The sequence below is a fragment of the Rhinatrema bivittatum genome, chromosome 3, assembly GCF_901001135.1.
Source record: "Rhinatrema bivittatum chromosome 3, aRhiBiv1.1, whole genome shotgun sequence".
NCBI lineage: Eukaryota > Metazoa > Chordata > Amphibia > Gymnophiona > Rhinatrematidae > Rhinatrema > Rhinatrema bivittatum.
The window spans coordinates 188,414,913-188,442,478 of NC_042617.1; the positions used below are offsets into that span (position 1 = coordinate 188,414,913).

Below are 27,566 nucleotides of genomic sequence, written 5' to 3' on the forward strand. Positions count from 1 at the left end.
GCAGGCAGAGGCTCCTGCTGTGTATGAGTGGAGTGGCTCATGGAACTTGATGCGCAGAGATGCCTGGATCAGGTGGAACAGGAAGTGGGAAGAATGGGGGATTCCTTACAAACTACACTACTCCAACTGTGCCAGCGCCATGTGAGGTATGAGAGTAATGTGTTTTATTTCACATCAGCTTTAGCAAATAATGTACGTATTGGAGTACATCAGTCACATAACTGAGCATCTTTCCATGATGCTACTAAATAATGAACTGACAGGTCATAGGTATATGAGGTTAGACAAAAAAAAAAAACACCCTTGCTTACAGTTGCACTGAACTGACCCCAGATTGCAGAACTATTATTTATTTCATTATTGCAAACATTTGATATTCTGCTTTTTGTCACGATTGTTACCTGAGGTATGCACCATTTATACAAAATCTGACAATTTAGAATATTAAAAAGTGTGACAGAAATAAGGGTTTTATTTTTTTTTACTAAATCTCATTTAAGTGATGATATATGCTCAATGCCTGATGAGAATATTTTCAAAGGAGTTATGCATGAAAAATTAGCATATATACACATAAGTACTTGTTCTTTTATACATGCAATTCCATAAATATCAAAATTATGTGCATATATTTGGTTTTGTGTGCCATTTACCTATGCAAAAACACCAGAATAGGACCAAGAGATACATGCAGAAGATGCTACTTTATAAGAGATTTACACAAATAAATTAGGCAACTTATTTGCACAATTTTATACATGCGAATTAACTAGTGCAACTGGAATTCATTGCCAGAAGATGTGGTTAAGGAGTTGGTATAGCTGGATTTAAAAAAGGTTTGGATAAGTTCCTGGAAAAGTCTATAAACTTCTATTAATCAATAAGGAATTGCCACTGCTTATTACCAGCATTATTACCTTGGGATCTATTTAATGTTTGGGTAGTTGCCAGGTACTTGTGACTTGGATTGGCCACTGTTGGAAATAGGATACTGGGCTTGATGGACCCTTGGTCTGACCCATTTTGGCTTATGATATCAGACTCCTCTGTTCTCTGCTGTTTTTGGATAGGAGGTCTGGGTGAACCTGAGGGGGTTCAGAGTGAAATATTATGAGGGTCTCAATGAACTGGAGACAGATGGTAAATTGGCGGAGGTATTAGCAAACTGGTGATTTTAAGTACACGCAATTTTTAAAAAATATTCCTGCTTTCATGTATACATCAGAATTTTATGCGTGCATGTTTTTTTTTTTTTGGCGTGTAAAATATATTTATTTTTTATTTATTTATTTATTAACTTTTATTTACCGACATTCGTGAAACACATCATGCCGGTTTACAAAAAACTCAAAGGAGGAAAGTTACAATATAACAATAAAACAGTAAAAATGATAAATAGATAAAACAATAGAACAATAGAGAAATAATACAGGGGAGGGGAGTGGGAAGGGAGGAAAACGGAAGAGTGGGAGAGGGGGGGGCTAAGGGGAAGGGCAAAGGTTGGACTGATAGGAGTGAGAGAACATGAATAGATGCAACTATATACAGTTGATGATAGGTACAGTCACTATCAAATTGTAGAGCTAAGGAGGTATTGGGAGACATTTACTTAAAAGTATTCACTTAAATATGAAATAAGATGGGGGTTGGGAGGAATTGATGGGCGGCATAGAAGGGAAACGGGGTCAAAAGGGTTAGCAAAGGGGGGTAGTGGAGGTGCAGGGTGAGTAGGGCGGGGAGGGGGTACAGAGGTTTAAACTATACAAGGATCTCTTTAACTACGTAGAGATACGTAGGGGTAGAGAGTCGGTAATCACTGGGAATCACAAGGAAATACATTTTTAGATGGTATAAAGGGAGTAGTGGGGGGGGGGGGACTGCTAAGGGTGGAGAGTCGGCTAGGTGACAAGGAATAGGGGAGAGGCTGAGGGGGAGGAGAAAAGAGAAAAGTCGGGCGGAGGGGTAGGGTGAAAGGAGGGAGGCCGAGTAGGGAGGAGTTGAGAAGGGGGGCAGGGGGGAAAGGGGGGAAAAATATATGCACTATTGTTTATAATATAGGTTAATGACATATGCACTTTCCATACATTGCAAAAATTCACACATATTGAAACACATGCATGTACTTTCAGAGTTGAACTATGTTGTATTTTATAAACTATGCAGCAACCTGCATTGCACATGCCTTGACATTACCATTGACCCACATAACAAAAAATTCTGAAAACTAAATGGTAATGAGCTTAGCTGTAGATATTCCGAACTCCATATTCAGTGACTAGTGAGCAGGAAGTTAGCCTGGTAAAGTTTTTAACTGTTTACGTTTTACTCAAGTAATGACTTAATCAGTTATAATTTAATGGCTGAGAGGGATGGGATATTCAAAATGCAAGATTTGTATGACTTATTTCAAAGTAGCTGAGCAAAATCCTTCTTGAATATCGACCTCTAATTAGTTTATAGCAATAACAGGACTATAGCTACTGCCAGAAAAGAAACAGTGGGCAGAGCTGAGAAAAATTATCCTCTATGCTATTGCTGACAGGAATGATTGCTTCTGTCCGCATGAAACAGTGCTCTTAATGCATAATGATATCAAGAGAGGGTGGCTTTAATTTTAAACTGGCCAGGGTTGAAGGAGCTTTCTGATTGTCTGCCCTCAGTGTGAGTAAATCTTTATGACCGCAGAGTTTGGATCTAGTTTAGACTCATCATCATCCCTCATGTCCATGCATCCAGCAACGACAAAATCTTAGTGCTCAAAGCAGCAGTCAAACATGATTTTTATTTCAAATCTACCACATAATTTGTAAGCAGTTATTTTAGAAAGCAGACGGAGGAAAAAAAAAAGTAACCTCCAAATCCTTATCATTTTCCACATTTTTTTCCTTCTTTAGTTGTTTTTCAGCTTGTTTTGGGGCCATCTAAGGAGAAGCTGGAAGCTTCTTTCTGGTGTTACAGGCAAACTCCATTTTGGGGGTAATTTCATATTGTACCAGCTCATCTATATGGCACAAAATCTTTGGAATTGTTTGTGAAACAAGTAAGGTCTGAGTTTCAAAAGCATTTACATGCTTAAACTGGGTTTTATACATGTAGATGCACTTTACTCCTGTAAGTGTACTTTTGAAAATTGCTATAATATATGCCATTGAATTGTTAAGGGTACCTAAGGTGGATAAATGGTTTATGAAAATTGCTACAACAGTATGTTACATTTATATATGTAACTCCTTTGAAAATTCACCTGATACATAGAAACACAGAAATGATGGCAGAAAAGGACAAAATGGACCATCCAGTTTTCCCAGCAAGCTTATGGTAGTATCTGCCATGCAGTACAGGTCATCCCCATACTTAACAGTTTCCCCGAACATAAAAGTCAGGAACTTTGTTTATTGCTGTCTGAGTCCAATTTCCCATTATCTCTTGCTGTTGAAGCAGAGAGCAATGATAGAGTTGCATCAACAGTATAAAGGCTTATTGATAGTAACCAGATAGCACCAGTAAGTTACCCCATGCACTTTTTTTCTTCATTTCCATCCTCTAGCCTTTAGGGATCCATAGTATTTATCCCATACCCCTTTGAATTCTTTCACTGTTTTTGTCTTCACCACCTCCTCTGGAAGGGAATTCCAGGCATCCATCACCCTCTCGGTGGTTCTGAGTCATCCTCCCTGGAATTTCATTTCGTGACCCCCAGTTCTACTGATTTCTTCCCAACAGAAAAGGTTTGTCAATTGTGCATCATTAAAACCTTTCAGGTATCTGAAGGTCTGATTCATATCTCCCCTGCACCTCCTCTTCTCCAGGGTATACATATTTAGGTCCTTCAACCTATCTTCATGTGTCATTTGATGGAGATCCCCCCCCCAACACCACCACCATTCAATGGACCACTTCCATCCTGTCTGTGTCCCTTTGAGATATGGTCTGCAGAACTGAACACAGTACTCCAGGTGAGGCCTCACCAAGGACCTGTACAAGGGGATTATCACCTCTTTTTTCTTACTGGTTATTCCTCTCTCTATGCAGCCTAGCATTCTTCTAACTTGTAAACCTGTGTAAACTGATAGAGGTTAATAGCATTTCTTTTGTGCCTTACTGTAAACCGTCGTGACGGTACCCACCTTAACGACGGTATAGAAAATGTTTTAAATAAATAAAACTTTAGCTATTGCCTTGTCACATTTCTTTTCCTTTTTCAGATCACTAGACACTATCACCCCAAGGTCTCATCTTTGGGTGAGTTTCCTCACTCTGAAGGTCATCAAATCTTCACAAGAGAGCACTGTTCTGTTCGTACATCGCACTCTGAATGTCAAAGTGGCCCCTAACCCCTACACTACTACCTAAACCTCACCTCGAGTAGCTAGCTGGGCCTCATATTATGAGGTATAAATACCTACCTAGTATGAGGGCTTTATAGCTAGGTTCTCTCTCTCTCTCTCTCTCTTTCCAGTGGTTGTAGGTAGAAAATACAACAATTCTGGCATTGCAAAGTGCGAAAAAGTTATTGCAGTCTGTGCTAAGATAGCGCACTTTGCGATAAACAGCCTTTTACCATAAAACATGCCCCTTTTCCTATCACATGCAATATTTAGTGCATTTGGATAAATCCAGGCCTAAATCCAGAGGCAGTCTGGGGATGCTGCGGGGAGGGGCTGAGATAACCGGCTAACTTAGCTGAATGTCGTGTATATCCTGCTAGGTTAGCCAGATAACTTTAGGCTTACTTTAAAGCAAGCCTAAAGTTAACTGGCCTTGTGTGGCCGGATAACTCCCCACTTACCCAGATATCTTAAAAAGGTCCTCTTGGACCACGCACCCCCTACCTCAAACCCCTCCTAAACTCTTCAAAACTCAGGTGGTAAATAAGTCACCTTTCCCCACAACCCATTCCCATTAACATTTACTATATGAATGCAATTTCCTTCTCCAGTCCCTTCTACCCTCTCGCAGAGTCAATAGTCCTGTGCACACCCTCTAACTCCCAAACCTCTCCATCCCACCCCCCAATACTAAGCAAAAACCCTGCTGGGATGAGGTCTCATCAGCCCACTCCCAGTGATAGACATGTAAACTACAGGTAGTTTACCCTTCCAGTGCTAGAAGAGTACTGCGGGTAGAAAGGTACTGCTGGCAGAAGCCGTGCTGCATCGCCAGGAGTGGGAGAAGGAAATGTAAGTGTGTGCTTAAGTCCAAATTTAAATATATGCTTAAGTTCAAATCTGCCCCCAGGAATGCCTTCTGCTCAGTCTGGGTAAACTTAGGTGCATACAGGACATATGCATGTAAGTCTGCCCAAGTATCATGCAGGCAATTTTATAATAAGTCATTTCCACGGGTAAAGCACTATTTTACCCACAGAAATGCCTTTGAAAATCATCTGCTCTTGGTTCCCTGATCCTACTGGTTTGCATCATTTTCTTAATCCTGCATTCTTGCTACTTTACATTAAAGAAGATTTGCATCTTGCATCTTGGCATCTTTTACCTACAATATAATAAATGACTCTTTATTCTCTAATTTATTTGTATCACTTACTGCAGCTCTAAACAGACAGAAACATAAGATAAACTGGGACTCTGGAAATCCAAGATGGTGCCATAAAAGTGGCCGGGTGCAATGAGCACTCCTGACTTTTCACTGATTTTTCTTTTTTTTATTAAAGTTTTAGCATAGAAAACAGTACAACCCAAAATTATCAATACAAAAGACAACTAGATTAGCAATGCCGTACATGTCCCCCTTCCCCCTCCCTCCAATACAGCAGTGTGTTACATAATAAACAAGCAAAAGAACAAGAACAATTCAGTGCATATATGGTGACTTGGGTGCAGTCCAAATATTATGCAGTAACATGATCACACTTGGTGTGTCTCTACAAAAAAACAAAGTCCACATGAGCTTCGGTCCCTATGGATGCCAAATTCCTAGTCCTTTACATATATACATGGTAAGTTACAATCGATTAATATAGGCCAAAAATAGTTGCCAAATAGTACGCAAGGAAGCAAGTTTGTCATTCTTTTCAGCAGTAAGTGAAGCTAAATGATGATAAGCATGCAATTTAGTAATAACAGCTGAAACTTGGGGCAGGGAAGTCGATTTCCAATTACGAGCCAGTAAGGTTCTGGCACTATAAATACATGAGTGCAAAATTTCTTAGTCCCAATGGTCACTGAGTCAGGGAAGATTTGCAGTAGGGGTGAGAGTTATACCCAAAACGTCACTGATCCAGGTAAAAATCTCTGTCCAGAAGGGGATAAGTTGGGGACAATCTCACCATATATGCATGTAAGTACCGCTAGCTCCACAATTTCACCAGCAGGAATTAGACAAATGTGGATAAATTCTATTAAGTTTATCCGGGGTGATATACCATCTATAAATCATTTTATAGCAATTCTCTTGTAACCTAGTGGAGATGGAGCACTGCCTAGCAAGGGAGATGACCTCCCCACAAGTTTTTTCAGGCAGAAGAATGCCTAAGTCAGCCGCCCATTGTAACCTGTGTTTCTGCTGTGCTGAGGAACTGGGAAGGAGCAGTTGATAGAGTTTGGAAGTCGTCCCCTTCAGGGCATCACTGCAAAGGATGTAAGATTCCAGCATCGTCCTACCCGGCCTTAAAGAGTTGGAGCATTGAATGCATCGCACAAAATGGGAGACCTGCTCATATGCCAGAAAGTCCTGGGAATCTAAGTGGTGTAAATCAAAGAGCTGATCCCGTGATAGCAAACTACCTTGATGGAGTAGATTGCCTATCGCAGTGATACCCTTCTCCTGCCATGAGTGCAGGATTTTGTTCTTATAGCCACTGGAGAAGCATATATTATTAAATAGGGAGGTTTGGTTAAAAATAGTCGTGGGTGCCCACCAAGGTCTGTTTGTTATGGTCTGAAATTCGCAAAGTAGTCCTCTATGACCAAGGGATACATTTGATTGGTTGCCAGGTATTTCGAGGTTGCCACACTAAGGAAGTCAATGCCATGGGGCCAACTATTGCCTGTTCTATATGTGCCCATTGCTTGACAGTCAGCTGTTGATAGAAATCCAGAATCGCTCTGAGTTGACACGCACTGCAGTACCATGACAGGTTGGGACCCGCCATGCCACCCTGTATCTTGGGTTGGTATAACACAGTTCTGGCTATCCTAGGAGGCCGTCTTCTTCATATAAAGTCAAAAACCTTCTTCTGCCAGTTGCGTAGAATGGAAGAGGGTATATTGACGGGAAGGGAAGAAAATAAATAAAGAAATTTTGGAAGGATCGTCATTTTGATTATGGCAATCGGTCCCAGCCAAGAAAACGCATTCTTGTTCCATCTGCTGAGGTCAATTGTTATTTTGCATATGAGAGGTTTATAGTTGAGAGTGAACAGGTCAGCCAGGTTAGCCGATAGAAGGATACCCAGATATTTTATATGGTGTTTGGCCCAACGAAAAGGATATTTACGTTCTATGGTCATCTTGTCTATTGGGTTAAGGTTGATATTAAGAAGTTCTGATTTTTCTAGGTTGACTCGCAGACCCGCTACCTTGCTAAAACTGGACAATTCCCGCATCACCCCCTTGAGTGAATGGTTGGGATCAGTCAGTATCATGAGAATGTTGTCTGCAAACAGTGATAACTTATACTCCTGTGCACCTAGTGTGACACCGGAGATGTCTGGCATGTGATGGACTCTGGTCGTAAAGGGCTCTAAGTATAGGGCAAATAAGAGAGGGGACAGAGGACATCCCTGTCTAGACCCACACCTTATTGCAAAGGCCGGTCCATACCCATTTTGACTTTTACTTGTGCCTGGGGTTGGTCATACAGTTTTTGTATCCATTGAAGGAAAAAGGGCCCAAAATTCAATTTTCATAAAGTGAGAAATACAAATAGCCAGTGAATGAGATTGAACGCTTTCTCAACATCGATGGATAACAGTACCGCTGGCACTTCATTCTCTCGAACCCACCCCATCAGATCAATAACCTTTCTGATATTGTCAGTTGCCATGCGCTGCGGCACAAAACCAACCTGATCGTTGTGCACTAGGCCTGGTAATACCTTATTAAGTCGAAGCGCCAACAGGCGTGCCAAGACAGCAAATTTAATGTGGATAAGTGCAAGGTGATGCATATAGGGAAAAATAACCCATGCTATAGTTACACAATGTTGGGTTCCATATTAGGTGCTACAACCCAAGAAAGAGATCTAGTCGTCATAGTGGATAACACATTGAAATTGTCGGTTCAGTGTGCTGCAGCAGTCAAAAAAGCAAACAGAATGTTGGGAATTATTAGAAAGGGAATGGTGAACAAAACGAAAAATATCATAATGCCTCTGTATCGCTCCATGGTGAGACCGCACCTTGAATACTGTGTACAATTCTGGTCACTGCATCTCAAAAAAGATATAATTGCGATGGAGAAGGTACAGAGAAGGGCTACCAAAATGATAAGGGGAATGGAACAGCTCCCCTATGAGGAAAGACTAAAGAGGTTAGGACTTTTCAGCTTGGAGAAGAGACTGCTGGGGGGGATATGATAGAGGTGTTTAAAATCATGAGAGGTCTAGAACAGGTAGATGTGAATCGGTTATTTACTCTTTCGGATAGTAGAAAGACTAGGGGGCACTCCATGAAGTTAGCATGGGGCACATTTAAAACTAATCGGAGAAAGTTCTTTTTTACTCAACGCACAATTAAACTCTGGAATTTGTTGCCAGAGGATGTGGTTAGTGCAGTTAGTATAGCTATGTATAAAAAAGGATTGGATAAGTTCTTGGAGGAGAAGTCCATTACCTGCTATTAAGTTCACTTAGAGAATAGCCACTGACATTAGCAATGGTAACATGGAATAGACTTAGTTTTTGGGTACTTGCCAGGTTCTTATGGCCTGGATTGGCCACTGTTGGAAACAGGATGCTGGGCTTGATGGACCCTTGGTCTGACCCAGTATGGCATTTTCTTATGTTCTTATGTTCTTAGTTCAACTGCACCTTCACCCTTGGAAGCCCACGGTCCCCCTGGGAGGAGCCCGTGAGGATCCGAGCCACTGGGACCTAGGCGTGACTTCCTGGAGGTACGGCACGGGTACCGGTGGACGCAGAGAAGTCGGAAGCCGAAGACAAAAGCCAAGGGACGGAAGCTGGATCAGAAGTCGGTGGACAAGCCAAGGTCAGAAGCCAGGAGTCAGATGCCGAAGACAGAGTCGGTGGACAAGCCAAGGTCAGAAGCCAGGAGTCAGATGCCGAAGACAGAGTCGGAGGATGAGCCAAGGTCGGAAGCCAGGAATCAGAAGTCAAGTCAGAAGTCGGGAAAGAGGAGATAGGAACAGCAACTAGAAGCTCCAAAGAGAGTACCTCGTTGCAAGGCGACGTCTAGGCCAAGCTGCAGGGTTTAAATACCCCTGCAGCATCTGACGTCATCCAAGGGCTGTTCCTCCTTCTTCCCGCGCTAGCCCCTTTAAAGTTGGAAACCCCGCATGCGTGCGTGCCTTGGAGGTGGGGCCAAGCACGTTGGATTGGTGGCGTCTCCCTCACAGAGGGAGCGCCGCAGCATAGGCCAGGATCGGGCCTAGAGGGACAGGACAGTGCTTTAGCGGCCCGAGCCAGCCCGAGGTGAGTGGAGGGACCGGGGCATGGCCCCTGACCGTAACAAATTCAACCATCCAGTGATGAAAGAACAATGCTAGCAATGGCAGTAACATCAAGTGTTAAGATTGCCTCAGGAGATAAGATACCCCAATGTAGCTCTGAAGTTAAACAGGGTTGGCAGAGAGAATTTCAGCTTGAGAGGACCTCTGTGTTTACTCTTGAGGAGATATGGAAGGTGATTTGGGGACTAGGCAAGTCCCTAATTGCTCAAATTTCCCTGGGTTATTGATAAAACTCAGTCTTTAAAAAATAAAATGAATGTGCAAGAAACTCAACTTCAGGACATTAAGAAGTTTCTGAAAGATGTGAAAAATAAGACTGAGAAATGCTGTTAAGGATACCTCATATCTGCTCTCTAAAGCAGAGAGTTTGAAAAATCTGGGCAGATGCTGCAATTTGTGGTTTATAAAATTCAAGTTGTGCCTGCTTTTGAGATGTTTAAGCGATATTTGTCGGAGGTTCTACAAGTTCATATATAGTTGATCTACTGGGTCTCCAGGGCATACTATCTCCCACTATATAAAAGAAAGTGTTGTGAACATGGACCCTTGGGCCGGCTAGAGTGTGAGGTGGAATATCTGAAGGAAGGCCTGCAGCGGTACTCGTAGCTGGGAGGCGAATCAGGAGACCAGACAGGACCTTCACCTATACCAGCCCTGGTTTCCTGCAGGTTAAGCCCTTGGGTGCCAGGGCCGGCAGGACTTAGGAGATGTTCTCCTGGCAAAAAGGACCCTTTAAAACAGATCCCTTAGCTTCCCCCACCCTCCCGACCCCCCCAAAAAACTTTTTTAAAGTACCTGGTGGTCTAGTGGGGGTCCCGGGAGCGAACTCCCGCTCTCGGGCTGTCAGCTGCCACTAATAAATATGGCACCGATGGCCCTTTGCCCTTACCATGTGACAAGGTATCCGTGCCATTGGCCGAGTCGAGGCAGGCAGATGTGGGGAGTCGGTGACAGTCCAGGGGTTCGAGGCAGGCAGCAGAGGAGCCAGACGAGGAGATGAGCCAGAGGTCAGGGCAAGCAGAAGACAGACGGAACCAAAGAGCAAGCCAAGGGTCAGGACGGGCAGCAGAAAGATGAAACCAGGTACCAAGCCAAAGTCAAACCGAAGAAGCAAGCAGGTGGGAACTGAACTCAGGAGCAGGAGAGAAGCTGGAGTAGGCAGGGAGGCAGAAGCAGAGTCAGAAACAAGCAGGATACTGGAACGGAGTCAGGAACAGGCAGGATACAGGAACCGAGTCAGGAACAAGCAACTAGATTCTTCCAGGAGGTGCCCTGTTGCCAAGGCAAGGCAATGGGGTCTGAGGCAGCCTATTTATAGTCCTACAGCGATGACATGGGATTGGGGCTAGGCTGAGGTTTCCCGCCGCGGCCCCTTTAAATCCCGGGCAGCCGGGCGCGTGTGCGCCTAGTAGGCAGAGCCGCCCGAAGATGCCGATGGCATCTCCCTCATGCAGAGAACGCCATGAGAAGGCCCCGACGTGGCCTGAGCAGGGCCCAGGCAGCCCGGGGAGCAGGAAGCGAGCTTGGCGGTGAGGGGGGACCTGACCACGGATGGCCACGGATGGGATTCCCAACAGTACCCCTCCTCTTACGCCCCCCTCCTTGGGGGTCTTGGTTTGCTGGGGTTGTCTCGATGGAACTGGAGAAGAAGAGATTTGTCGAGAATGTTGGAGGCAGGCTCCCATGTGTTCTCCTCTGGGCCGAAGCCTTCCCACGAGAGCAAGTACTCTCACCATCGGTGATGGAAGCGGACATCCAGAACCTCTCATACTTGGTAGACAAGGTCAGCATCCACAACTGCATTCACAGGCTTTGGTGGTTCGAGGTGGAATGTTGAGGGTACCAATGGCTTCAGTAGTGAGACATGGAACATGTTGTGTATTCGTAGACTCGAAGGTAAGCGTAGGCGATAGGATACTGCACCTACTCGTTTGGAGACCACAAAAGGCCCAATGAATCTGGGGGCTAGTCGCATAGAAGGCACTCGGAGACGAATATGATGAGTACTCAACCAGATCCGGTCTCCTGGGTGAAAGGTGGGAGCTTTGCGAAGATGGCTATTAGAGATGTGAACCGTAGGGTTTTCCTATCGGTTTCGGGGAGCCCCCGATTTCTGACGACTTTGAAAATATTGTACGATATTTTCAATCGTCAGAAAAACGATTCACATCCCTAATGTCTATCTGCATCTCTCTTGGCGAAGTTGGTGTTACACCGCAAGTTGTCCTGAGTGGAATCCCATAGAGATCGGAGCCATGAGTTGGGCACCTGAAGATGCTGACTGCTTCTTCCTCGTGGGGATAACGCCACGAGAAGGTCCCAACGCGGCCCGAGCAGGGCCGGGGCAGCCCGCGGAGCAGGAAGCAAACTTGGCAGTAAGGGGGGACCCAACCTTGGACGGCCGTGGACGGGATTCCTAACAGAAAGAGACTGAAGGACTTCAGACTAAACTAGCTCCAATTTCTGAGAGGAGAGGAAAGGATCGCCATGCTGGTGGCTGGAAAGAATCAGTAAGTATTGCTTGGAGAAATTTTTAAAACTTAAATGTATGGGGGAAAAGTAAACGGGGTATATTATTTAGTGTATTCATGTGTTTTGTTTTAAATAGGCAGTCATAATGGCAGGCAACAAATAGAAGTTTGTGTGTTGTGTTTAAAATGGGTAGTCAGAAAGGCAACTATAAACAGAAGTTTGTGTGTCTGGTTTTAAATAGGTAGTCAGAAAGGCAGGCAACAAACAGAAATCTATATGTGAGTATTTTCCAACCCACCCACCCCAGCTCATCCTTTAATGTATAGGCAGGTGTCACTTTCACACTTAAATTTTTTTTTTTGTTTAAATCAGCCTTTTAACAGACCTAGATTCATCAAAATGCTATAAATTTCAGACAGAGAGTAAGAGTAAGAGAAATAGAGAGATTCTTTATAAAGCCTTTATAGTAGTCAACTATTTATATCACTATAGGAGGGCCAACTAATAACTTGAGGTGAGATTTTGGTGGTGGTTTAGGGTTTTGGGGCCAGTTTGTCATGCAGAGTGAGACATACGAACAGCACAGTACACCTCGGTGAAGATTTGATGTCTTTTGGAATTAGGAAAGTCTCACAAAGATGAAATTTCTACAGTGTTCTCTCACCCTAGCTTGATGGGCTCTACAATAGGGTATTATCAAGCTAGGGTGAGAGAACATAGTTGGCGATTCAATTATTAGGAATGTAGAAAGCTGGGTGGCTGGTGGGCATGAGGATCGCCTGTTAACATGTCTACCTCCTGCCTGTTCCTGACTGTGTTCCAGTATCTTGCTTTTTCCTGACTCCAATCCAGTATCCTGCTTGTCACCTAGATAGGATTTTAGACAGTCCTGTTGTGATACATGTGGGCACCAACGACATAGGAAAATGTGGGAGGAAGGTTCTGGAAGCCAAATTTAGGCTCTTAGGTGGAAAGCTGAAATCTGGAATCTCCGGAGTAGCATTCTCTGAAATGCTACCTGTTCCACGCACAAGTCCCCAGAGGCAGGCAGAGCTCCAGAGTCTCAAATCATGGATGAGATGACGGTGCAAGGAAGAGAGATTCAGTTTTGTAAGGAACCTTTTGGGGAAGGCAGAATCTTTTCTGAAGGGATGGGCTCCACCTTAACCAGGGTGGAACCAGGCTGCTGGCGATAACCTTTAAAAAGGAGATAGAGCAGCTTTTAAACTAGAGCAAAGGGGAAAGCTGACAGTCGCTCAGCAGTGCATGGTTCAAAGAGAGGTATCTTCAAAGGATACTAATGAAGCATTACAGTTAGAGCATCCCAACAGACAGATTTCAATAATAAGAAAAGTAGTCCAAGCACCTATAATTAAAATCTCACCTGACCTAAAAGTTTCCAATTTATTCCTGTCAACTAAAAACCAGAATGCAAATACAAACAAAAAAACAAACTTTGAAATGTTTGTATGCTAATGCCAGAAGTCTAAGAAGTAAGATGGGAGAATTAGAGTGTATAGCAGTGAATGATGACATAGACTTATTTGACATCTCAGAAACATGGTGGAAAGAGGATAACCAATAGGCTAGTGCTATACTGGGGTACAAATTATATTGCAACGACAGAGAGGAGCATCTTGGTAGCGGGGTGGTGCTTTATGTCTGGGACGACAGAGTCCAACAGAATAAAGATCCTACATGAGACTAACAACCGAATTTTAAATCAGCCACACCCGTAAAAATCACTACTTAGCGCAAGTGGCCAGATCCTACGCGCACTGTGCACATTTTCAAAAGGGCCTGGCTACGCGTATAGGTGGCGATATGCGCACAAGTGCCGGGCCCTGAGAAAGGAGTGAGCCGGGGGTGATGAGGGGTGGGGCGGGACAGAGGCCAGCGGGACAGCAGCCATTAACCGCTGTCGTGGGAAAGCTTCTGCTCCTGAGGAACAGTAATAAAATAATAAAATAGAGGCAAGGTAGGTTAGGTTTAGGGGGTGGGGAGGAAAGGAGAGGGGAAGGGGAAGGGGAAGAAGATTAGGCAGTGGGTTAGGGAAGTTTCCTCCCAGTCTGCTCCTTAATTAGAGTGGACTGGGTGGGAACTGGGGAAGGACCAATTGTGTCACCATGCGGACTTTGCAAAAATTCACCCCCTCCCCCTTTGTGCGGGGGGGGTGAATATATAATTGCGATGGAGAAGGTACAGAGAAGGGCTACCAAGATAAGGGGAATGGAACAGCTCCCCTATGAGGAAAGACTAACGAGGTTATGACTTTTCAGCTTGGAGAAGAGACGGCTGAGGAGGGGGGGGGGGGGATATGATAGAGATGTTTAAAATTATGAGAGGTCTAGAACAGGTAGTTGTGAATCGGTTATTTACTCTTTCGGATAGTAGAAAGACTAGGGGGCACTCCATGAAGTTAGCATGGGGCACATTTAAAACTAATCGGAGAAAGTTCTTTTTTACTCAACGCACAATTAAACTCTGGAATTTGTTGCCAGAGGATGTGGTTCGTGCAGTTAGTATAGCTGTGTTTAAAAAAGGATTGGATAAGTTCTTGGAGGAGAAGTCCATTGCCTGCTATTAAGTTCACTTAGAGAATAGCCACTGCCATTAGCAATGGTAACATGGAATAGACTTGGTTTTTGGGTACTTGCCAGGTTCTTGTGGCCTGGATTGGCCACTGTTGGAAGCAGGATGCTGGGCTTGATGGACCCTTGGTCTGACCCAGTATGGCATTTTCTTATGTTCTTATGTGTGCCACCCGCGCATGCTATAACGTTATAAAAAATCAGTGCATCCATGTGCATGTACATATGTTTTAAAATCTGCCTCTATATGCACAATCAAATCTTTTTGGGTAGAAATCCCTTGTGGGTTGAGGAAGAGTATAGTGATAGGTGTATACTACTGTCCACCTGGCCAAAATGATGAGATGGACAGTGAAATGCTAAGAGAAATTAGGGAAGCTAACCAAATTGGTAGTGCAGTAATAATGGGAGATTTCAGTTACCCCAATATTGACTGGGTAAGTGAAACATCAGAGCATGCTAGAGATATAAATTTCCTAGACGGAATAAATGACAGTTTTATGGAGCAATTGGTTTAGGAACCCACGAGAGAGGGAGCAATTTTAGAACTAATTCTCAGTGGAGCGCAGGAGTTGATGAGAGAGGTAAAGGTGGTGGGGCCACTTGGCATTAGTGATCATAACTCGATCAAATTTGAATTGACTGGAAAGGAGACAGTAAGTAAAACCACGGCTCTAGCGCTAAACTTTCAAAAGGGAAACTTTGATAAAATAAGAAAAATAGTTAGAAAAAAACTGAAAGGTGTGTTGCGGTCCCAGTCGCGGCAGCCGCGACTAGGCCCTTACCTCCTTGGTCCCGGACCGTCTCTGAGGGTCTGCGACCTGTTTCGCGGCATCCCCGCCGCCGCGAAGCCCTGCCTGGACGCCTTCTCCCTAGGCGCGCGCACGCATGCAATCCGCCCTTATGAAGGCTGTTTCCTGCCACTGGAAGCTCCGCCCTATCCATGACGTCAGATGCCGCGGCATATGTAAGGCCGCCGCGGAGCCCAGGACTTTGCCTTGCAACGGGGTTCCTTGCGGTCCTCTGTTGCTCCATGCCCTGGAATATGCTATTGCATTAGCGACTCCATTCCTGCCCAAGTCTTGCTTCTGTCTGGCTTGCTTGCAGTAATCTGTCCTGCTTCAGCTCCTGTCTGGTTCCAGTAGCCAGTCCTGCTTCAGCTCCTGTCTGGCTCCAGTAGCCAGTCTTGCTTCAGCTCCTGCCTGGTTCCAGTAGCCAGTCCTGCTTCAGCTCCTGTCTGGCTCCAGTATCCAGTCCTGCTTCAGCTCCTGTCTGGTTCCAGTAGCCAGTCCTGCTTCAGCTCCTGTCTGGTTCCAGTAGCCAGTCCTGCTTCAGCTCCTGTCTGGTTCCAGTAGCCAGTCCTGCTTCAGTTCCTGTCTGGTTCCAGTAGCCAGTCCTGCTTCGTTTCCTGCTTGCTTCAGTCCTAGCCTGCTTCAGTTCCTGCCTGTCTCCTGATCCCTGCCTGCCTGCTCCAGCTCCAGCTTCCGTGATCTCCTAAGGCCCAGCGGCCGGGCTCCTCCCGGGGGAGTACCGGCTTCCAGGGTGAATCACCTAAGTCCCAGCGGCTGGACTCCTACAGGCTCCTCCCGGGGGAGTACCAGCTTCCAGGGTGAAGCTCACGTCCAGCTCCTGCCTGGTATCTGCCTCCCGACCTGTCACTCACCAGAGACTATAGTACACCTCTCCCCAGTCTCTCACAGGTCGGCCCAAGGGTCCACTAAACAGTTCACTCACAACAAGGTGCATATACAAAGGTAAAAAGTGTGCAACAGGCTTGGACATTGTTAAAAAATACCATCCTAGAAGCACAGTCCAGATGCATTCCATGGATTAAGAAAGGTGGAAGGAAGGCAAAATGATTACCGGAATGGTTAAAAGGTGAGTTGAAAGAGGCTATTATAGCCAAAAGATCTTCATTCCAAAATTGGAAGAAGGATCTATCAGAAGAAAACAGGATAAAGCATAAGCATTGGAAAGTTAAATGTAAGACACTGATAAGTCAGGATAAGACAGAATTTGAAAAAAAGTTGGTCATAGAGGCAAAAACTCACAATAAAATGTTTTTTAAATATATCTGAAGCAGAAAGCCTGCGAGGGAGTCGGTTGGACCGTTGGATGATCAAGGGGTTAAAGGGCCACTTAGAGAAGATAAGACAAAAAGATTAAACAGTTTCTTTGCTTCAGTGTTTACTGAAGAGGATATTGGAGAGATACCCATTCTGGAGAAGGTTTTCATGGGTGTTGATTCAGATCAACTGAACCAAATTATGGTGAACCTGGAAGATGTGGCACACCTTATTGACCAATTGAAGAGTAGTAAATCACCTGGACCAGATGGTATACACCCCAGGGTTCTGAAAGAATTAAACAATTAAATTTCAGACCTATTTCAATTAATTTGTAACCTATCTTTATAATCATCCAATGTACTTGTAGATTGGAAGATAACTAATGTAACCACTATATTTAAGAAAGGATCCAGGGGTGATCCTGGAAACTATAGACCGGTGAGCCTGACTTCAGTGCAAGGAAAAGTCATGGAAACTGTTAACCGGATTAAAATCACAAAACATGTAGAAAGACATGGTTTCATGGGACACAGCCAACATGGATTTACCCAAGGGAAGTCTTACCTCACAAATGTCCTACAATTTTTTGAAAAGGTTGAATAAAAATGTGGACAAAGGAAAAAAGGTAAATGAGGTGTATTTGGATTTTCAGAAGGTGTTCAACTAAGTCCCACATGAGAGGCTTCTAAGAAAACTAAAAAGTCATGGGATAGAAGGTGATGTCCTTTTGTGGATTGCAAGCTGTTTAAAAGACAGGAAACAGAGGAGGATTAAATGGTCAGTTTTCACAGTGGAAAAAGGTAAACAGTAGAGTGCCTCAGGGATCAGTACTTGGACTGGTGCTTTTTAATATTTTTATAAATGATCTGGAAAGGGGTCAGTGAGGTGATCAAATTTGCGGATGACACAAAACTATGCAGAGTAATTAATTCTCAAGTGGATTGTGATGAACTGCAGGAGGAATTTACGAGACTAGAAGACTGAGCTTCCAAATGGCAGATGAAATTTAACATGGACAAGTGCAAAGTAATGCATATAAGGAAAATAACCCTTGCTGCAGTTACCCAATGTAAGGTTCTATCATAGGAGTTACCACCCAGGAAAGAAATCTAGGCATCATAGAGGATAGTACATTGAAATCATCAGCCCAGTTTGCTGGGGCAATCAAAAAAGCAAGCAGAATGTTAGGAATTATTACAAATGCAATAGCAAATAAAACAGAGGATGTCTTAATGCATCTGTATCGCTCCATGGTGAGACTGCACCTTGAATACTGTGTGCAATTCTGGTCACTGCATCTAAAAAAGGATACAGCTGCACTGGAGAAAGTGCAGAGAAAGGCAACCATAATGATAAGGGGCATGGAATGGCTGCCCTTTGAGGAAAGGCTAAAGAAGCTAGGGCTGTTCAGTTTGGAGAAGAGATGACTGAGGGGGGATATGATAGAAGTCTATAAAATCATGAAAGGACTTGAACAAGTTAATCTAAGTCAGTGTTATGTTGACAATCTTTATGGAGATGTCGGATGAGAATTTGGCAACTCCTGCAACTCTAAATGCATCATTGGTACTTGACCCTGATAAAGACTGATTGCTTAGATTTTTTTTTAAACAAAAGGAAGAACATTTCTTAAAGAAAATCAGGGTCTTTCAAGATATTGTTGACCATCCCGGCCGCGTTGGTGCCGCAACTGGGCCTGCTCACCTCGCACTCCCGTCCACCAGCTCCGGCTCCCGGTCTCTAGGGGCCTCAGCCAGTTCCTATTGCCCGCGGCGCTTCCAGGCGTCCCTAGGCCCATCGGGGCCTTCTGCCTCTCAGCACTCCTCACGCCGGGACTCGGCATCCTCTATGGTGTCGGCCCCGCCCCTAGGCACGCACGTGCGGACCGTGGTTCCCTTTAAAGGGCCCAGCGTGGGAACTCGGGCCGCGGCGCTAAAAGATGACATCACATAACCCTGGTATATAAGGCGAGGCTTTTCCCCCAGAGCCTCGCCTTAGCAAGCTCGGTGTATCTAGTTTGCCTGTTCCTTGCTCCTGTGCCTGTTATTGGCGAAGCTCCAGCTAGCCTTTCTCTCCTCGTGTGCTCTGCCTCCTGGTGGCAAGCGCTCTCTGGGTCCAACCAGAGGGCCGTACCAATCCTGCACAAGGCCAAGGGTCTACCTCCAGCAAAACAGACATTTATTTATTTATTTAAAGTTTTTTTATATACCGACATTCGTTAATAGCCATGGGTATACCAGAAAGGAGACAGCATTTTTGTTAATAAGGCCTAGGGTACTTCAGATGTGAGCTTTATTTGCTTTGTAACAGGGATTCACAGCTCAGTCCTCAGGCCACACCTAGCTAGTTAGGTTTTCAGGACATCCTAAAAGATCGATTTGCTTGACTGGCTACATGTAGCGTTGAAAACTGGGTTTATTATTATCATTACTATTATTGTTTACTTACTTAATTGCATTTCTTACATTTGCAAATCAAAGTGATGAACAAAAATAAAGTTAAAACTAGCAAAAGTTTTGACTAGCTATCCCCTGTAAATGTTTTATTAATGTCTCATATATATTTTATGAGCCGGATAAGTTAACCATTTTCCTAAGCAATATGATAGTTCAGGAAAGGTAAATTGTGGCTTGCTTGCCTCCAGCTTGAACATGTTTGCATTTGCACTCTCTCATTAAGGTTTATATAATTTAGTCTGTACTTTGATTATTTCCAAAAGATAGATGGTTACATTTTCTTTCAGTTGGAGATATAAAGCCCTCTATTATTACAGAGTCCATATGTGAGTTAAGAAGTGATTTTATGCTGCTAAATTTGATTTAGATTTGTTCTATTTTTTTTTTTTTTTAATTTCACTTTGTTTTCATCACTTGACATTTTTCTCTCAAGAATTTCTTGTAGTTTTGTCAAAATGCTTTATAAAAAAAAATAAATCTGAGTTTCTGAGCACTTTTTTTTGCAACCACTCGACCTCTTTTGATTGTGAAGTTATTTTGCCTTTATAGACTTATGGATTCAACCAGCAATAAGTGGTCCTTTATTTTTAGCTCTCATGTGGCAGTTCTACTTAGCATTAGTTCTCTTCTTTTTCACTTACAGAATAATCACAGGTTGCCTAATAAGACAGTTTTTATTGTTTCATAGATAATGACCAATCTTCTAGATGTCATAACAAATATGATTTAAAAAAAATCAGACCTTCTGCCTAAAATCTTTCCTTTTTTGTCCTTGCTTTGCAAAGCAGATGCAGAGACCTCCAGCATTTTTCTCAGCTTTTCAGTTGTACCTTTTTTTTTCAATCTGTAATCTAACAGGTTTGCATGTTGGAGAGGTCAGGCATAGTGGCATTATAATTACATGGTGAGGGCCAAAGCCAGTTAGCCCGAAATAAATAAAAACAAAAAAAAATTAAAGTACATTGTTCAGATTAGAAATGTGTAGAAGTGAAAGAGCCTTATCCATTCTATGATTACTGACATGACAAGGAAATTGCAGAAAGCTAAAGAATTATTTTATAATGAATGGCCTAGCCATTTTAGAGAAGACAACTCAGCTTAATAACAAGTTGATCAGTAAAGTCTTCCTATTAGCAAAGTCATTGAGATGCATTACCATAGTAAGTATGAAATAAGATTTTATAAGCATAGGTGCACTAAGTGGTCAGAGCATCTAGACTGATAGGAGTTGATGGTTATACCTACAACAATTCAACAGTACTGACTTTAAGGTCAGTTATGTTGAAAATTTTTCTTCAAGAGTGTGTGGTGCTTTTTAGAGTTTTGTGCACCCTTAAGAAGAAAACTGAAAAAAAAATGTTATTTACCTTGATATTCTTGACATTTTATGGATCATTCAGGAGCTATATTACAGAATGCCATCCAGCCTCTTGCAAAGGTTAATCAGGGAGCTGTTCCAATATATGCAGTCTCCCTGATATAGTTCAGCAGAAGGATCAAGTGTTCATAGGTCAAGAGTTATAACTTCCAGATCCACTATTGCTTTTAAATATAGAGATAAATACATTTCTTTGTGCACTTGCTCTTTGCAAGAATGTATAGCCTTATAAAATAGTTTTGCAATAAACAACCCAATCTTTAAGCTGGCAATGTTCAAGAACTGCTTAACTCCTTACTGCATAACAGAGTGTAATAAAATACTAGCACCATTTATTCTGGGCCAAAAATGATTTTAATCTATTTATCAGGTAAAACGAAGCTCCTATTTTCAACTGAACTTTCAGTTTTGTATTAGATGATCATAATGTATTGTACAGTATCAGTTTCCAGGATATCACAATACATGTCTGTAGATTAAGTATTAATATATATTACTAATGATCCAGTATGTTGTGAGTAAAACTCAGGAACTTTTAGGCCTGGATTTTCTAAGGTCACAGACCTTAGAAAATCCAGCGATAATGGGGGGGGGCAGGGTGGCGAAGCGGGGGGCGGGCCTGTGAAAGCCAGCAGCGATCGCACCTCCGCAGTGCAATCGCTGCCGGGTTTCGCACCCAATAGTGCCATCGTAAAAGGTGGTGCTTTTGGGCGCGAAACTGGCGGCGAAAAGGGCCCTTACCTTTTCGCCGTCAGCGACTTCTTCGCGGCGTCCGCCCCAGTGCCACCTCCAACTCCTCCCCTTCCGGTGCAGACGCCGCCCAGAACCCGCTCCGATCTAGATATCGCACGCAAAAAGTCCCTTTTCACGTAAGAATGACTGGCTAAATTTGAGAATGTGATCCTTATATAAGCACAAAAGAAAAAAGCTCACAAGTTTTTGAGTTGGGAAGATGTAAATCAAATGTTTGTTTCCCATCTTGTGCCTATGGGAGAAGTCATGAGTGTATTTTTACAGGCATTTGAGTATGTTGTGCTGGCACAAGGAATGAAGGATCTTTGATTAACTGCTCGTTCTGTTGATGAGGTAATATTTGGCCTCAAAAGAAACCTCTTCTTTCCACAGCTAGACAAGGGTTGAGCTGTACATTTGCCAAAACAAAGGGCCAGTGGGATTAAAGAAATAAAAAAGAAGTGTTCATATGAAACAGAAGTTAAAAGACAAGACTGCTTCAGTTTAAATGATCGCATCTGCATATCCCACCTCATTAACTCATTATCAATATATATATTTGAGCTCTGACCGACATGCCGTGAATGCGCAGAAGAGAGCAGCTCTGACCGACGTGCTGCGCCTGCGCGGAAAATAGAGCCCTGACCGACGTGCCGCGAATGCGCAGAAGACATAGTATATAAAAGTGTACTGTTGACATCAACTCTAATTTTCTTCTTCGGCTCTTCCATTACACTTTTCCAGATAAACATCTCGCCCGTTTTAACGGGCTCAATGGCTTGTTATTTATTTATTTATAACTTTTCTATACCGAAGTTCAGGTAACAGTGTTACCTATCACTCCGGTTTACATTGCAACAGATAATAAACAATGACAACATATGTCTTACAATGAACATTATTGTAAGACATATTGGTATATATTATGTGTTATTCTCATGTTATTATGTGTTATTGGTATATTATGTGTTATTCTCAATTATGTTCTCATTCATTAAGAAAACAGCTTAATGTAAAGGTAAACACGCTTGTATATACATTGTATCTCGCTCACGATACAAAAAAATGATAAGTTATCACTCAGGACAATTTTCAATCCTTCTAAAACTGTTATAACTAAAACTATAATACAATCTGTAAATGGTTTTCTTTTTTCAGCATTATGATATATTTCTCTCAAGCTCCAATAGATACTCCACAATGATGGCAAAGTTGTCTGGGTCAATATCCAATGTTAATATATTCCACTTTACTCCAGTCTCTGTAACTCATACATTGTCTGTTCTATTCAGTGCCAGGCATTCATTTAGGTTCACTGACTGAGCATTTACCACTTATAACTGGGCAGCATCACCTCTGTCAAAGATAGCTTGGCCCTTCCTTTGCACTTACCATCTGCCTTCATCAGTGCCAATTTATGTCTGTCAAGCTGTTCAAGGTTAATGAATCAGTTATGTTACTGTTATCTTCCTCTTTTTCTTCTTTCTCCTTCTGTATTTTTCTCCCTTCCAAATGCTTTCCATTTCTATCCACTTTGTGTAATTCCTTCCCCTCTCTTCCCTCTTTTGTCCACTCTCTGTCCTCAACTTCTTTCTCTCACTCCCATTTCTTGCTCTTCATTGCCTTCTTGTTCCCCCAGTGTAAGGGCTTCTGTAATACAAGGACCCACTGTATAAAATATAATATTGTTAGAGGGGATGATAGGGAGGGCTGGGAAGGAGTTTGTTGATAATTTGAACAATCTTCTGTTGAATTGGAGCGGGCATGACATATATCAGAACCAAATATGTTATGCCTTTTGTGTTTTCTTTTGTTTAATAAACAGATTTACACATAAAGGCAAAAAAATATATATACATAGTATTGTTAATTGCCATAGTGTGTTACTATGGGCCTTATTTCCTAAGGCTATCGCACCAGCGCAAGCGTGCGATAGCTAGAAATCGTAGCGCATGCCTGCGAAGGGGACATCGGGGCGGAGTCGGCTCCGGAAGAGGAGGAGTCAGGGCATCACTGGGGCCGACTCCGCGAAAACGGCGCAGACAGCGAAAAGGTAAGGAGCCTTTTCGCTGCCTATTTTGTGTTGAATAACTACACCTTTTATGGTGTAGTTATTCGGTGCGGCACCGGCAGCGATCACACCGCGGCTGTGCGATCGCTGCCGGCTAGAGCAGGACCGCCCCCCCATTTCGCCCCCCCAACCCTGTTACCACCGGATTTTCTAAGTTCTGCGAACTTAGAAAATCCGCCCCTTTGTCTTCTAAGTATGTATAGAATACATCCGACTCTGCCTAGTCTGAATGTGTCAAAATGTAAAGAGTCAGCTTACTAGTGGTTTCTTCACCATAAGGGAGTCTAGCACAAAGGAAACACTGAGGCGTCTTGTGTTTTATTCTTTCCAATTTACCTGGAATAGTGCATGGCTTGGTGGTCTGCAATATGAAAATAAAAGTCAGTGGTGTGTTTCATCTCATCGGTGTGCCCAGTGCTCTCAATCCAATGCCCCACTGGATAGCAGTAAACTCCATCGACTAAATTGTCTTCATTATAAACACTGCAGCGATCATGGTGCGGCCCATTGCCTGAAACAAGAAGAGACACATGTAGCTTCTGGGTAAGAAACCGCCCAATGTTATATAGCCTCTCCTGGTCTTCCAATAGCCATGAGTCAAAATACACTCAAAGAACAGGACAACTGTAAACATTTTTAAAAAATGCAGTTCTTATAATGGGAAATCATCTTTGATATACAACCAACCACTTTACAATTATTGTCTTCTTTATCTTCACTGAATGAAAAATGTCCTTATACTGTCTAACAAACAGAAGAGGCTTCTGAATTCAACTTTTTTTTTGGCTTCTTTTCCCATAAATATGCTGTTCTGTTCTGTTCTGGCTGGTTTTGCTTGATTTGCAACTACTTTATAGAGTTTGAAAGGTCTATCAGCAAATGTAGAATCTAATTTCAACAAAATACATATTGTCTGAAAAACTTAATTTATAAAAGAAAGTAAAAATGGAAGCACAGGAAGTCCTCAGACTTAAGTGGCAATTGGTTCCTGAAAACTATGAGGATAACTTTCAAACAGCTGTATGCACCCATATTTATGGACATGCAAAAATCTACTCCCTATATTTTATAAAATGCACACATATGATGTGCATAGATGAACCCTGCAAGATGCATGCACAGGTAAAAAAAAACAAAAAAAAAAACATGTGAATACATTTTGCACTTATCTAGGTAAATTTTGATTTATCCGGCTAAATAGCAGCAAAGCTGTTGCTTAATTAGTCTTAAAACTGGTTCCTGAAAACTATGAGGATAACTTTCAAACAGCTGTATGCACCCATATTTATGGACATGCAAAAATCTACTCCCTATATTTTATAAAATGCACACATATGATGTGCATAGATGAACCCTGCAAGATGCATGCACAGGTAAAAAAAAAAAAAACCCAAAAACATGTGAATACATTTTGCACTTATCTAGGTAAATTTTGATTTATCCGGCTAAATAGCAGCAAAGCTGTTGCTTAATTAGTCTTAAAACTGGTTCCTGAAAACTATGAGGATAACTTTCAAACAGCTGTATGCACCCATATTTATGGACATGCAAAAATCTACTCCCTATATTTTATAAAATGCACACATATGATGTGCATAGATGAACCCTGCAAGAAGCATTCACAGGTAAAAAAAAAACAAAAACATGTGAATACATTTTGCACTTATCTAGGTAAATTTTGATTTATCCGGCTAAATAGCAGCAAAGCTGTTGCTTAATTAGTCTTAAAACGCCATTTATCCAGCTAATAGGGTCATTTTTCAACTAGCGTTATGGTGTTTTCACATGCATTAAGACATTTTCATATGCGAAAAATGACTTAACGTATGCGAAAAGCGCCATAGCAAATGGTGTGATGCTAATTTTTAAAGGGGGAGGGATTGGGGTGGTGTTGGGGGTGGGATATTTGTAAAAGTGGGCTGGCTTCGCAAAGTGCGAATCCATATCACATGACATCGCACAGTTTTAACGCCGAAAATAACTACACCTTTTTCAGTAACGTTAAACTGTGCATTGTGTGAGTTTCCACACTCCGAAAGACATCAAATCTTCACAAGAGTGCACTGTTCTGTTCTTACATCTCACGCTGCATGTCAAAGTGGCCCCTAACCCCTACACTACTACCTAAACCTCATCTCGAGTTACTAGGTGGGCCTCCTATAGTAGCATAAATAGCTAACTGTTGCGCTTGGAGGTGGACCCTTGTCCTGGAGCAGTAGAGAACGGCTCCCTGGTAGGGACCAGGAAGCACCTGCCCCCAGGGGGCGGAGCACAGGAGGAGACAGAGGCTAGAATGAGCTTCACCATTGGAAGCCCGCGGTTCCCCCGGGTGGAACCCGTAGGGACCCGGGCCGCTTGGACTTAGGTGGGCCTCGCAGGGTCTCCCGGAGAGGTAGTAGGTGTGCCCACGAGCAGCAAGGGAGCGCGGTCGGTCACTAGGAGAAGCAAGGAAGGCCAATACAACGTAGGTGATGACAAGGCAAGGGACAAGCCAGAATAGGGAGACGTGGTCAATGGCAGCTGGGATCAGAATCAGAGGATCAGTCCGAGGAGTAGTCAACGAAGCAGAGGTCAGGTTCCAGAGGTCAGATGATGTCACAAGGCAGGCAGAGATCAGGATCCAGGCAGCGAACAGAATTGTCAAGGAGCAGGCCAAGGACAGTACCAGAGAGACAGTCCGAGGTTACTACCTGGGGAGACAGGATGGACAGACACTGGAACAGAAGGACGCTGGAACAGACAGATGCTGGATAAGGCTGGAACAGTAGGACACTGGAACAGTAGGATGCTGGAACAAGACTGGAACAAGACTGTGAAGGCTGAGGCAAACTAGTACACTTACAGTGCCGACCCGATTGCCAAGGCAAGGAAGTGCAGGCAGGGACTTCCTTATATTGTGCATTCAATCAGGGCATGTTGTGGAGCTAGGACCCGCCCCTGGCCCTACAAGAGGCCGGGCGGTCCGTGCATGCACGCAGGGGTGCGGCCAACAACACTGAGGACACTGAACTCCGGCTTGAGGCCTGGTGCACAGTGGAAAGCCCGGTGACCGCCGCCGCGGGACACTGAGGCCTGGAGGAGCGACAGGCTGCCGCTGGGGAGGCCGACCCATGACCTGCAGAGGAGCTAGCGAGGTGAGCAGGCCCGTGTGTGGGCCGGGCGCGGATGGAGCATGCACAGTACCCCCCCCCCCCCCCTTCTAGGCCTCCTTCTACGCGGTCGTGGCTTTTCAGGATAGGTCCTGTGGAAAGTCCTGAGGAGTTTGTGGGATTGGTCCCATGAGTTCTCCTCGGCCCCATAACCCTCCCAGGATAAGAGATATTCCCATCTGCTTCGACGCCGATGGACACTCTTACCTGGAGTGACGAATCTGGTTCGGTGGAGATTCGCGGAGTTGAAGGATCTCTACGAGAGGGCCAGGAGAGGACCAAAGGCTTCAAAAGGAAGACATGGAATGTGTTGTAGATGCCCATGGCATGAGATAGCTGAAGTTGATAAGACACTGCTCCCACTCTTCCAAGCAGTGGAAACGGGCCGATGTACTTGAGAGCCAGGTGATGAGAAGGAAGTCTCAACCTTATGTGTCGGGTGCTTAACCATGCCTTCTGACCAGGACGGAAGAGTGGAGCGGGACGTCTATGGGCATCAGAAGTGCGCTTGGAGCGCTCAGCGGCCTGGATAAGGTGTTCTTTGACTTGATTCCACACATGGCGAATGGTGTGGGCCATGAATTGTGCAGCAGGAGAAGGAACAGTCAGAGGAACTGGAAGTGGCAACCGAGGCTGTCGTCCAAATACCACAGAGAATGGAGAAACATCGGCGGCAGCAGCAACATGGGTATTATGCGACAGCTCAGCCCAGGCTAACAGATCAGATCAGTTGTCCTGCTGGTCATTTACGTAGGAACGAAGGAATGTTTTCAAGGTCCGGTTGGTCCATTCAGCTTGACCATTGGCCTGTGGGTGATAGGCCGATGTGAAAGTCAAGGCAATGTTAAACGTTTTGCATAGAGAGCGCCAGTACCTGGCGGCAAGCTGTGGTCCTCGGATGGATATGATTTCCTTTGGGAGTCCATGGAGACGGAAAATGTGTTTCAGGAACAACTTGGCTAATTCTGGGGCTGTTGGGAGGCCCGGCAATGGAATGAAGT

General features: G+C 43.8%; 1 protein-coding gene across 3 annotated transcripts in view; it reads right to left on the reverse strand.

Moving 5' to 3' along the window:
• The window catches only part of EPM2A (EPM2A glucan phosphatase, laforin), a 180,198-nt gene that overhangs the window by 55,732 nt on the left and 96,900 nt on the right, over positions 1-27,566 (reverse strand). For all 3 annotated transcript variants that reach the window (XM_029594030.1, XM_029594028.1, XM_029594029.1), the window contains exon 2: positions 23,753-23,927. In XM_029594030.1, coding sequence (XP_029449890.1) covers positions 23,753-23,927 — 175 coding nt within the window. The remainder of the gene's footprint in view (positions 1-23,752; positions 23,928-27,566) is intronic.